This window comes from Sinocyclocheilus rhinocerous, unplaced genomic scaffold (genome assembly GCF_001515625.1).
Source record: "Sinocyclocheilus rhinocerous isolate Xijiao unplaced genomic scaffold, SAMN03320098_v1.1 scaffold3236, whole genome shotgun sequence".
NCBI classification, from domain to species: Eukaryota; Metazoa; Chordata; class Actinopteri; order Cypriniformes; family Cyprinidae; genus Sinocyclocheilus; species Sinocyclocheilus rhinocerous.
Window position 1 is genome coordinate 27,816 of NW_015624590.1, and position 12,510 is coordinate 40,325.

At 35.2% G+C, this 12,510-nt stretch overlaps 1 protein-coding gene across 1 annotated transcript in view; it reads right to left on the minus strand.

The window, feature by feature from the left end:
- The window catches only part of LOC107745056 (ectonucleotide pyrophosphatase/phosphodiesterase family member 2-like), a 41,997-nt gene that overhangs the window by 26,414 nt on the left and 3,073 nt on the right, over positions 1–12,510 (minus strand). The window contains exons 3-18 of the mRNA XM_016558887.1: positions 11,501–11,656; positions 10,914–11,039; positions 10,499–10,559; positions 9,948–10,045; positions 9,613–9,692; positions 9,204–9,323; positions 7,425–7,480; positions 6,233–6,298; positions 5,787–5,859; positions 5,386–5,494; positions 5,163–5,288; positions 4,558–4,589; positions 4,000–4,127; positions 2,262–2,346; positions 2,087–2,174; positions 1,239–1,408 (exon numbers count right to left, since the gene is read on the minus strand). Coding sequence (XP_016414373.1) covers positions 1,239–1,408; positions 2,087–2,174; positions 2,262–2,346; positions 4,000–4,127; positions 4,558–4,589; positions 5,163–5,288; positions 5,386–5,494; positions 5,787–5,859; positions 6,233–6,298; positions 7,425–7,480; positions 9,204–9,323; positions 9,613–9,692; positions 9,948–10,045; positions 10,499–10,559; positions 10,914–11,039; positions 11,501–11,656 — 1,574 coding nt within the window. The remainder of the gene's footprint in view (positions 1–1,238; positions 1,409–2,086; positions 2,175–2,261; positions 2,347–3,999; positions 4,128–4,557; positions 4,590–5,162; positions 5,289–5,385; positions 5,495–5,786; positions 5,860–6,232; positions 6,299–7,424; positions 7,481–9,203; positions 9,324–9,612; positions 9,693–9,947; positions 10,046–10,498; positions 10,560–10,913; positions 11,040–11,500; positions 11,657–12,510) is intronic.

Here is a 12,510-nt window from a genome sequence, read left to right on the forward strand (position 1 = left end):
CAATAGCGTCAGAGCAGCTTTACAGTGGCAAACAGGAAAATAGTTTGCCACTGTAAGCAGTCATTTTTCAAGTTAAAGTCAGTTCAATGATGATTATGTGATATGTAAACAAACTGCACCTGCTGCGGTATTATCAATAAAAAATCACAAAAAAATGGGACATTCTAAAACACTTCACATGAAAAATGCATAACATGGTTTAATGTATTAAGTGTTATTAAATTATCAAATTCAAAATATCGCTTATATACAGGCAAGCAGATGAGCCCAGAATATGAACAAACGTCTTAATGTATTAAGCCACATTAGGCATTTTCTTTATAATGGTTTTCTATGCGAAAATGCTTAACGTGCAATTTAGTGCATTGTGTTCATATTCTGGGTGAATCTGTTCACCTGCATATAGTTCACATCATCAATGAGGTATATACTGAGTTTTGTCTTTTAATATCACTGTCTAACTACATTAGTTCTTAGTACAAACTTGGTAAAAATGAATGCCATTCATTGGAGGACAGCTTTGTTTTGCCCTCTAGTTGGGAATTCCTATAACTATGAATTGTAGAGTACTCCATTTGCAGTGCTGGGGAGGCTCCGAGAACACGTTGAAAACCCCTGATTTAGGCATATTTCTAGAGAAAAGCAATGGCATCCAACTTTCATTTGTGAGCAGGACTCGAGGGAAAAAAAATACAGACATTAAAGCATGCAACAGTGATAACTGATAAAAGCATGTGTACATGCACATGAAGCAAAGACTTTATGAGATTTTATGAGGGTTTGTCAATTCAAATTGAACTGTGATATTATGTAAGATGTAACAGTAAAGACTTTAGAATCTAGTCATCCACCTCTTCATTAAAACTGCAATCATAAAATGGTGCACAATATAATTTCTCAAGAAAGTAGTGCTTGCCCATGGTTGCTATGTGATTGCACCGGTGCTCTAGGTGGTTGCTAGCACACTGCTGAGTGGTTCCCAAGTGGTCCCAAAATAAGATTTGGGTCCCTACTTCAGTGAAACTGTTTGAGTAGTTATTAGCTTGTTTTATTGTCCGCCAGATAAAAATTAAAAGTGTTGAGTTACACATCAAAACTAAATATTATTTAAGTATGAACAACGGTAATAGCAGTAATTTTCACCTTAGCAAACCTATTATTATAAGTGTTCAGAGTAAACATTTTCTAATAGACATGTAAGAAGATTTATTACGATCTGAAAATACTCTATTGCTGACCTTGTCTTCACAGGTGCAGCCCAGGTCATCATTAAGAGCTGTGACTGGTCCTGCAGGGTTTGGCTTGGACACTTCTTCAGGCATGCTGGGTATGTGTACAGGGGCCCTCAAGAGCTGGTTAAGGCTACCATGGGTACCATTATTAGGGGCAGGCTTCAAGCCAAGGAGATCTGGGAAACATGGAGGCAAAAGATCTTATGTGCACACTGTAAAGCATTAAACAATGAAGTTATTAGAGTTTCCAAGTATGCATTTTTATGGTATTGAACAACTTTTACATATTTGTTGTCGGTATTTTTTATATTCAAGCTCTTCACCTTTGGGAAACTATTTTTTATTTTCGAAATAGAAAGGAATTTATTAGAATTTTAATTACATTTATATTAAATCATCTGCTTTTAATCAATTCATATCATACCTAACTGATCCCTGATGCTAGACAGAAGGGGTCACATGCACACTTTACTCTCTACGCCACTAATGCATTAATACATTGATTAATATAAAGAAATAGTGTGCAAGCAGAAATAAGATCATTATGGGTAATAAATGAAGCAGCATGGTGCTGTATGTGTTTTTGTATTTATTATTGAACCAAATAGCCTGTCCCTTATAGCCTGTCCTGCTCAAATTTCATTTATTTACAACTATACTTTACATTTTGCAAAGATGTCAAGCGACTGTAAAGCTCAAGTTTTTCTATGGTGGTTAACTTGGCGTATTTTCTATACTTTTGGGAGTTTACATTATGCAAAACTATGAATAGAGATAAGTGCTTTTGCACTGAAACTCAAAATTAATGCTGTAATCAGGATTACTACAGAATGAAAAAATAAAGATTTTCTCACCACACATGACATTATAAAGCTCAATATTCTCAAATGGTGGAATTTTTGTTTTGAATTTGAAAGATGGTCCATATCCAAGGAAAATGGTCTGAAAGTAGATCAAAGTAAGTCACTAAAGTACCACAAAGTTTAACACAACATTTTCAATTATATCTATGAAAATTTAAACACAAACCTGCATGCTGTTGATTTTATTGTCATATCCGTGATCACCAGCAAACCCACATTTCCCATGATTCCTTTTTGATTCATAGAACTTCCTGTATCAGAGAGACTCAACACCATTAGGTAACTGCGGGTTCTTCATCTCAAAGAAAAACATGCGGGGGAGACATGGAGCAATTTTTCAACTATATAAACATTAAACCTTGTTTTCTTCCCAATCCTACATAAGAATTTGTCTCAAATATTTATTTATTAGAGCAATGACTTGTTGTTAACAAGTCAATGACTTGTTAACGACAAGTTAGTATTTGTAGATGACATGCTTAAATACTAAACATAAAAGTCCAGTGTTTAAATTCCTTAGAATAAATCAGTATTTAAAAGTCACCGAACATGCTGGGTGAAGCTATGTGGCAGAGCCAAATGACTTAAGTACACTAAACCTCAGTAATCACCCGGCTGTAAACTCTTCATTTTTACTCAGTGGAAAGAATACACTACAGTAAATCCAGGGATTCCAGCAATAAGTGTTCGTCCCATGCAGCATCTTCAAATAACAAATGAGAGACTGCTCATAAATATTTTATTTCATTTCTTAAAACCTGACTAGTTAATTTAACGTTCTGCTTCATGCAAAGACCTACAGGCTAGGTAAGACTGCCCAAGCTATAAAGTATTTCACTTCATGACTTTGGAACCACCGATTAGACAGGACTATATCTCCACCAGTCTGCCTCAATGCTTGCTTTCATTTGGGGCTCTACCGTCAGCCAAACCAAACAGAGGAGGTTGTCTCAACCCTGCTGTGAGGAACCGTTTCTGGACCTGCCTCTCTGTTTCTGCATCCACATCTATGGTAGAAGCGTTGTAAGCTATTGGCCAATTACAGTGACCTCATTGTTTTTCTTTTTTTGTTTATAGAGTTTATAGCTTCCCATTTCAGTATCAAACGAGCATACTAGGGACTACGGTGTCATTAGAAGCATCTAAGGAAAAGGTAAAAACTGAAAAGGTACTTCCATTGCGTAACATAGTACTCTGTAAAAATAAATATTTAAAAAATATGGACAAAGGAAATTATTTTAATTAATTTTTTTATAAAAATAATAATTTCCTTTGTTAGTATTTTTGTATTGTTTTTCAACAGCAAAATATCTGAACAACCTTAAAACAAGACAAATCTAAATCACAGACAAAACTGATATTAATACTTATTTTCAGAGAATATATCTTGAATTAGGCACATTTTTTTCTTAAGCAGAAATCTAATAACATTTAGTGAGGTGCATGCTTAAAATAAGACAAAATGGTAACAGTTTACAATAAGGTTAATGCATTAGGTATCATGAACTGGGTGTAGCAATGAACAATATCAATCCAGGTTCATTTAATTTCCACATTAATATATTTTTTACTTAATATTAGTGAATGTATTATTAACTAATATGAAAAAACAATGAACATTATTATTTATTTAAATTAACATTAAACTTGATTAATCAGTGCCGTAAAAAATGTTGTTCATTGTTTTGTTTTTTCATGATACCTAATGTGTTAACTAATGTTTATCTTGTTTTATGGATGTTTAGATATTTTTATTAGAAAATAAAACAAAAGCACTCTTTAAGAAAATAATTTTTGCATAGTAGGTTTAGGCATCTCTATCAATCAAGAAATGTGATACATTTGGACATTTTAACCATTTTAACCATGAAGACTGAAATGTAATTATGTGATAGGTAATTTACCGTGCGATGTGCCATTTCCTCTCAACCATCAAGTGAACCTCCTCAATTCTGTGGTTGTTGGCATAATGCAAACGTTTGGGAAGATGCTGCTTCAAGTATGGTTTGAAGTGCTGGTCTGGCTTTTTACACTGTAGGAGAACCAAGCTTCATGTTTGGTGAAGAAGAACAGTGCATTCTGTACTGAAATTACCAGAGTACATTTTAAATTAAACCATTTAATTAATCAATATACAGTAGTCCCAAAATATATTTAGAGACTATTTGAGACTAAAGTCACATAAATAATGTTAGACTTTCCTCAGAACTAACTTTGTTTTTGGGAACTATTTTTTGCAAAGAGTTTTATCCAACTTTTGAGTGGATGTATGAAGTCAGTTCTGCTCAAGTTCACAGAGGTGTAGTGACAGAGTAAACACAGGTGCAGGTCATCACATTAAGTATGGAGTCTCTCTTAATTTTGACAAACAGAAAGTGTTTTCTTATAAAAAGGCTTAGTAAAGTATAATGTAAATTTACAAAAGTATACTATTATAAAGTATTTTAGAGAAAGTCACTCACCGTAAGGTTTGCTACAACTGCTTTTGCATCATCTAGAGAGAAAAAAAAAAATTCAATTGTTTTGATGCCTGATACTTTTAAAACAAATTAATTTCTATAAATAGTGCACTGTACTCTATTCTAATGTCCTCACTAAGTCACATGCTCTCAACACATTTTTCTCTTGTAATGTGACATTTAATTAACCCAGCCCACACATCAGCCAAAAAGGGAAAGTTCTTTAGGCACATGAAGTATTGCATTTTCATGAAAAATTTAGTTTTTCTAAGGACTAGAGCTGATTGTGTGCTGATTGTGTAACCAAATGTAAATTTGGTTTCATGTTGACTTAAAAAAACTTGAAATGTAACAAAATTAGTAAAAAACAACAACAACCTTGAAATGTAACAAAATTAGTAAAAAAAAAAAAAAAGATTTTAAGGGACAAAAATATTTTCTCAATTTGTCAGATTATTTTGATTTGGATCAACCCAGGTTGTTTGAACACTAAGAATATATTTACAAACGCATAGCAATACTGTATTTCCTGTTAACAAAAACTTGTGATTTCTGATACAACTAGGCCAGGGCAGGCCAGAACTCTCATTCTGCTTTTAATTACTAACATTTAGAGTTGTTTGGATTTCGGGCTCGGATTCTTCCCAGTGACCCAGGAATTAGGATGATGTCCTCAGTGTTGGACATGTAAGAGCTCAGGAACTCTGTGCGGTCACAATGAGCTTCCTCCATGCCTGAAGAAGAAAAAATATATAAAATATTTACAATTGATCTACAAATAAAATTGTATCACCCATAGAAACCCCAAACAAGGATTTCTAAATGTGGTACCATGGTCTCCAACCAAGATGATATTGACACAACGGTGCAGTTTCATCTGTTTCAGGCCATTCATTAGCTGTCCAATCACCTTATCAATGTCCTTCAGTGCACTGTCAAGCTGTAGAATGAAACAACATCTGTGTAATGCTCAATTGTCAAAGATACACCAGCAACGTCAACGGTCTTCAAATTAGCTTGAAGCAAATTTTAATTCACACACTATGGAATGTGAATGTAAGCAGTTTTTGCAGTGAGTCTGTATTTGGGCTGAGATTTTGTTTGCATTACTGTTACATTTGCAGCATGACCATATATGTTTATGTGAGAATGTATGTGAATGAAGCAGGTGAGACAAGGCCAGTCAGCTGGTATTCTAAACTATTAGAATGTTTCCTGTAGACTCTGCTTACCTCAGTGCTGTGGGGTCCTAGTTTGTGGCCATAGGAATCCAGCTGTTCAGAATGCATTGCATAAACATATGGCCTGCAAACACACAGACACCTGTTACATTTTAACCAAAAAAAATAAAAAATCTACAAAAAACAAACACACAGTTGACAGTACTGCTGTAAGGTCAAAGTTACTATAAGGCAAAGTCTAACCTTAAAGCAAATAAAAACTAATAACATGACAGTTAAGATAACTCCGTGAACCTAAAAAAATAAATACATGGAGCAATATTTTTCTGTAGGCAATGTTTCATGTCACATTCACTATAAAATACCGAGCTCTGAATTTTGTGGAGTAAAAAAATTAATGAGAGGGAGTTTACAGTCTTTCTGAACTTTTTAAATGAATTGTTCAAACAATAATGAATGTTCACAAGGCATTTTGGGGGTGTTTATTACATACAGACCTCTCCGCATCCGGAAGGTGAAGCCACTGCAACATGGTCAGAACTCTCCTTTCCAATGGAATGACACTGTTAATGCACCACACATTAGAACTGGTACATACACATATATAGTTTGTATATAGCTGAAATATATAGCAAAGTGTATATAGCTGACATTTTCTGAAAAAGGTGTCAGCAGGGCAGTACAATTAGGCAATCCTGTAAGTTTAAGGCATGCAGAGTACATATGTACGTATGTATGTGGTTAAGAGTCTTTGAGTGTTTATGTAGGGTATCGAGAGACTAGGGAGCAGGAAAGATTATCTCAATCAATCTCTACAGGAAACCCTTTCTCCACTACCACCTCCACTTTTCCTGACCTCCTGTCCAGTTGTATCAACATTAGGTAAATTTATGCACTAAGTTCAGGCCTCCTCAACCTATGGGCTCAGATAAGAATTTAATTTCCTCAAGGTTTGAGGCCAAAGGAAGTAGCTCTAAAGGTGCTTTGCCCTTCCACTGTGCTGAATTTGGTATGCAGTTGACAAGCGCCTTGCTTGTACATAGGACCTTTTCTCACAAATTACTAGCAAAACAGTTCAAGCTGTCTCTGTCTAAGTCCAAGTGAAAAAAAAAAAATGCAGTCTGAAGGCCCTCTGTGAGTGCAGATGAGGGGACCTTTGTGTTTCAGTCCCAGGCAAGTCCAGGACTTGCCAGAGAGAACATCAGAACAAAAACATTCATGTGATTTCCTCTGTTTTATGAAATCTTGCCATTAACTTGCAATTTAGACTTGAAGTACTTTTTTCAGCTGTATAATTAGATTTTCATGTTCTTTTAAGAAAATATGAGTGGTGCTTGCCTGTGCAAAACTTCACATGTCATTGCTTTGTGGTTTCTAGGGTGTTGTGGGAGTTTGTTTTACTGGCACACATGCCCACCTCCCAAGTCTCCATGACATTATGGTCCCTAGATATAAGTTCTCATTCATTATAAGTTTATGGGATTTTTTTCATACATTTAAACATCCACCAGGCTAAAATCATGAAATGGCACACCTCTCCTCAACAAACCACACAATTTGAGGTACCGCTCATGTCCATAACATAAACGGTACAGACAAGTTATTTGATTAACCATGATACAGAATTAAGTTAAATATGACCTTGAAAAAGACATTGTTTGCATTTGACTTTGGATCATGTTGACTTACACTGGCCAGAAAAATGTACCAGCCTTTATTCCTTGTTTCACTGCTGTTATCCAGATCTAGAAATGGAAGGAATAAAAGTTATCAAACAAAACATGTGTTGTTCTGTGTCTTCTGTGGAAAAAAGTCATATACCTAAGAAAACAGTCTATCTCTCACTTTATATATCATATTACTGAACTAAACAAATTGTAGGGATCACAATTCACAAATGAGAGACAATCGTTCTATGTGTTGGGTAATTTTCACAAGTGTTTTAGCAAAACTGCAGAGACGAGACTGGGTAAGTTCCATCTATGATGGCCTCATTTATTGTCACAGCTCAGTCAGTGGGGTATAGAATCAGCCAGAAGAAATAAAGTTCAGTGAAAACTGAAAATTGGCTCCAGCTGTTGGGTTAATAGTTCACAGATGTGTTGGAGATGTCCCCTTTGTTTTCATGTAGCTTGCACAAGATCTAAAAAAACTCACTGACATTATGAACATGATCCACTGCTTGCAGTTTCAAAATACTGTGCCACTGAGGTACTAGTTATAATCTCTTATCTCTCGCCAAGACAATGGTTCACAGTTTAAAATGGTGACATGAATATGGCTCAAAGTAGTCTACATATATGTACATGAGTATCACTGGATTGACCTTTTACAGTTGAAGTTTGAGTATATTTCAAATTCAAAGCTAGAGTTGATGTCAAGAATACCAGAGAGCACTGGCTGTCATGTGTACAAAGTCTATTATCTCTGGAAAAAGGTACATGTCAGAGAAATATGCATACATTTATTTATATATATATATATATATATATATATATACACACACACATATATATATATATATATACTCTGGTAAAACATCTAATATATAATTAAATATTGCAAATTATACTGTATGTTGCTTGAAAAAAATATTATTTTTTTTTCTACCATGATGCAGAAAAAAAACTTTAAATTCCAGTCTGTTTGTCACACAAAGAAATTATATGGGTCCAAAATAAGTTCTATAGATTGTTTTTTATTGTTCTTATAGAACTAGGGCTGCCCTGACAAAAGATTTTCCTAACCGACTAGTAGTTGTTCATTTAAGCCATTAGTCAACTAATCACAGGTTTATGATATTATTTTAGTTACTCTTAAGTATATACAGAGAGAAAATAGTTTGAGTTTCAGGGCTGAGAAAGAATGTTATTTGTAACATTGTTCTACATTACAAAAAAATACTATACCATAATAATAAAAAATTAAAACATAAATTAAGCACTTAAGCGCACACATAAAATGAGCCATAGAGACACCTGAAAAAGATATGATTATGAATGCATCAGAAAAAAAAAACAGCAAAGAGAAATACATAAGCATGTACGTATATGTTTTCTTTCTTTATAAAACTGTATGCAGATTTATTTTTGTTTTATATATATATATATATATATATAAAATGTATAAAAGCAAACTGAAACACTACAACGTGTGCAATTAGAATATAACTATATCAATACTTTTATTTTCCTCTGAATTCTGATCTTCTTCCGGACATAATTATTAGCCAGACCAGAAGTATTAACAAACATTCGGCTACTGACTGCGTCACTTTATCAAATCTTGTGGAGTTTTTTTTTTCTGCAACTAACCAACTAATGAAAATGTAGTTGACCAAGCCTCTTCTGTTGACTAATGTTTGGTCAACTATTATGAGGCAGCCCTATATGGAAGGTGAGTACATGATGACACAATTTCATTTTTGGATGAACTATCCCTTAAAAAAGGTATGGAAGGGCAACTCACAGGTTGTCCTCCCCACCATCGATGGTTGAGCTTTTCTTTCCCTCGAATGTTAAAGTTGGCATCAAAGCCAGGATCATGCATGGAGTTACCCACAATTCCATGCGACTCAGGATAAAGCCCCTTAAAGCAAAGAAAAAACAAAATAAATATGTTCAATGCAAACGGTTTAAGAGGCAACAGAAATAATATTATCATATACAAGTGCTTATCCTAAGTTTTATCCTAAGTCCTAAATGAACATCCCCCTTGTAGAATTTGAATCCTACCAGAAAAACTGCAACAAAAAACAAAATGCATTTCCCCCCCCTCATTTTTCTTTTTTTAAAGATAAGCATCTAGCAGATTCTGCAAGGGGTATTTACACTTATAAGCAAAAATGTAACACAAAGTACACCAACTTAATACATACTGTTGTAATTGTATACAAATTTGGGTAGGTTTTGGTGGGGTACACAGGTCTCATGTATGGTGCATGTGTTCCACATGATCCTACAAGAGAAATGAGAAAATAAGTCTTTATTAGAATCAGTCAAAGGCATCAGTTTAGTACAATAAATGAGGTAATTTAGCACACATGGAATACATGAACATGTTTTCTGAACAAGAATGTGCCCAAAGTTTACTTTGTCTGAGATCCTATGTTTACCATAGGCAAACTCAATTGCAAAATAAACTGCTGTAGACTGTTGGCCAGTGATTGGCCAGTTTTTTAAAAATATTTTTATTACAAGACATAAGTCTTACTGAGTTTCTCGATATTGGGGATCACCATGCTTCCTCTTTTCATGTAAGATGCACGAAAGCCATCAACAGACAGCATGATGACAGGCGGCCGAACAAACCTATACATAGAAAGAAACATTAGTACACCAATTACAAACAAAATGAAATTAATATTTGTTGCTAAAATTTGTCCTCATTTGTAGTGGACAGGCAAATCTTTAATTTGACTGTTCTTTTTATAACAGCCTTCAAGCCTTCCATAGGCACAATTCATATGATTAGGCTCAAAAAGTCACACTTAATGTGCATGCATTAACATTAACTGTTATGCAAACCACCCAGTCCTCCCAGATAGGTGTTTGGTCACACAGAAGCCCAATATCCATCTTTTAACGCCACAGTGTTTGCCATCATTCAGCACTTCACAGCATTAAAAAACAAAAAACAAAAAAACAATTCCCTATCTTCTAGTATGTTAAGTACAGCTGTGACCTAAGATATAAGTGTTGTGGACTTAGCGGTAAATATAAAAGGTGGGATGGATGGGGAGCCCATTCAGTGATGTCTCTCACCCGGCTGGACACTCGTGGTTTTTAATCTCTTCACACTCTTCCTGCAACCAGGGAACATCACCTAATACAGGGAGGAAGTCGGTCAATAAAGCACAAGGTGACATTCATACACATGCAAACACGTCTGATGTTGAGGCAATACAGTGCTCTTGCTGTACAGTTACACACAAACATGCCAAACTCCACCTTTTTATAACTGTAGTGGTTTGGCAAAAAAGTCTTAAGAACTTGATGGGAAATTATTAAAATACTGTATCCATGATGCACATTCTGGATCAAAAATAACAGCTATGGGTGATTGGCACTTTTGAATCAAAAAGAGTACTCCACCACATTAAACTATTTCTGCTAAACATTCTGCGAATTACATTAAAATGAAATGCAAGTTTGTAGAAACACTCTGAAAGCCTCCTACCTTTGCAGAGAGACCTGTAGTTGGTACAGCAGTCTCCTTTGGCAATGCAGTCCTCTGAGCAGTGACAGGCATGCTGTTCATTACGAGTTTCACCACAGCGCTCTTTACTGCACTCAAAGCCACCCACTAAGGGCACAAAAAATTAAACAACATTTCTTGTAGACAAAACCAAAGCAATGCGAAATTAAAGGAAACTGTTACAGCAGCCTGGCACAAGCAATTTGAGGGACGTCTGTCATTTAGACAAAGACAAAAAGTACAGTGGGGTCAAAAAGAAAAAAATGCTACATTAATTTGAGAATCATGAATTTGATAAAACAAGACTTTGAAAATGTCCTAGTATTTGGTACGCCTCAAGTTTGTGGAAAACCTAATACATGTTATCAGCATGATTTGAGAATGTTCCAAAGAGCATTGTGACGCAGAGGTAACATGACCATCTGTTCAAATGAGACATCAATATCACAATTTCATTAGTGACCTAACAGTGCAAAATCTTAAATACTTCTAATTCATTTTACATCATAAAGCCTCAGACTTTGTGTATCTACAAAATGAAAGGAAAAACAAATGTAGATAGGTCTTACCTGTTTTCAGGCAGTGCTCATCAAAGTCTGAGCAACAAGTATTGTGTGTTTTACACAGGTTGTCACAGCGACAGTTTGGGGGTTCACTTTCCACTAGTTCAAAGCACCTGTTTTTGCAGGAACCTGACAGGCTGTTAAAAGGGTGGTCAGAGAGAACTTCGGGGACCGGATAAAGTTTAAGTAAGAGAGAAGAGACATAGAACATACAGATTAAAGAGATATTTTAAATCTAAAAACACACATCACCAAAATACAAAGCTTGTTATGCTTGTGCAAACATTCGTATGTGCTCTGCCCTGAAGCTTAAGACACATATATGCAGTTCAATCATTCCCGCCTGTAAAATTTCAAACATGGGTAAAGGATCTAAAATGTTCTCTGCATATCTCAATATTGACTTAGGGTAGAGCAAAGCAAATATTTCTTTCATTTTCGGTCACCAGCTGAGAGAGCAACAGAAAGTGAAACATTTCGTTAAATGTTCCTTGCACATTACTACTACCAATCTATGTGAACTGACATGATCACTGAATTAAATAACAAAAAACTAACAACAACAAAAAAAAATGAATGTGAATGCATTTATACTGGAACATTTAAAGGGGTCATATGATGCGATTTCAAGTTTTCCTTTCTCTTTGGAGTGTTACAAGCTGATTGTGCATAGATAAGATCCCTGAAGTTGCAAAGACTAAAGTCTCAAAACCAAAGAGATATTCTTTATCAAAGTTAAGACTCTGCCACGCCCCCCTAAAACGGCTCATTCTAACACGCCCCCACATATCTACCTCACCATGTGGAAATATTTGCATAATGCGCCCAAATGATCACGCAAAGAAAGAAGGCGTGGTTTCAGGAACAGCAGTTAGTGTTGAAGCAGCCATGTCAGGGAGACGCTGTGTGATTCTAGGCGAAAGCAAAAGCACTTTATTTAGCCTTCCGAAAGTAGATGCATTTAGGAATCATTAAGATCACTTACAACAGTACAGCAAGGCATTTTATGAACGACC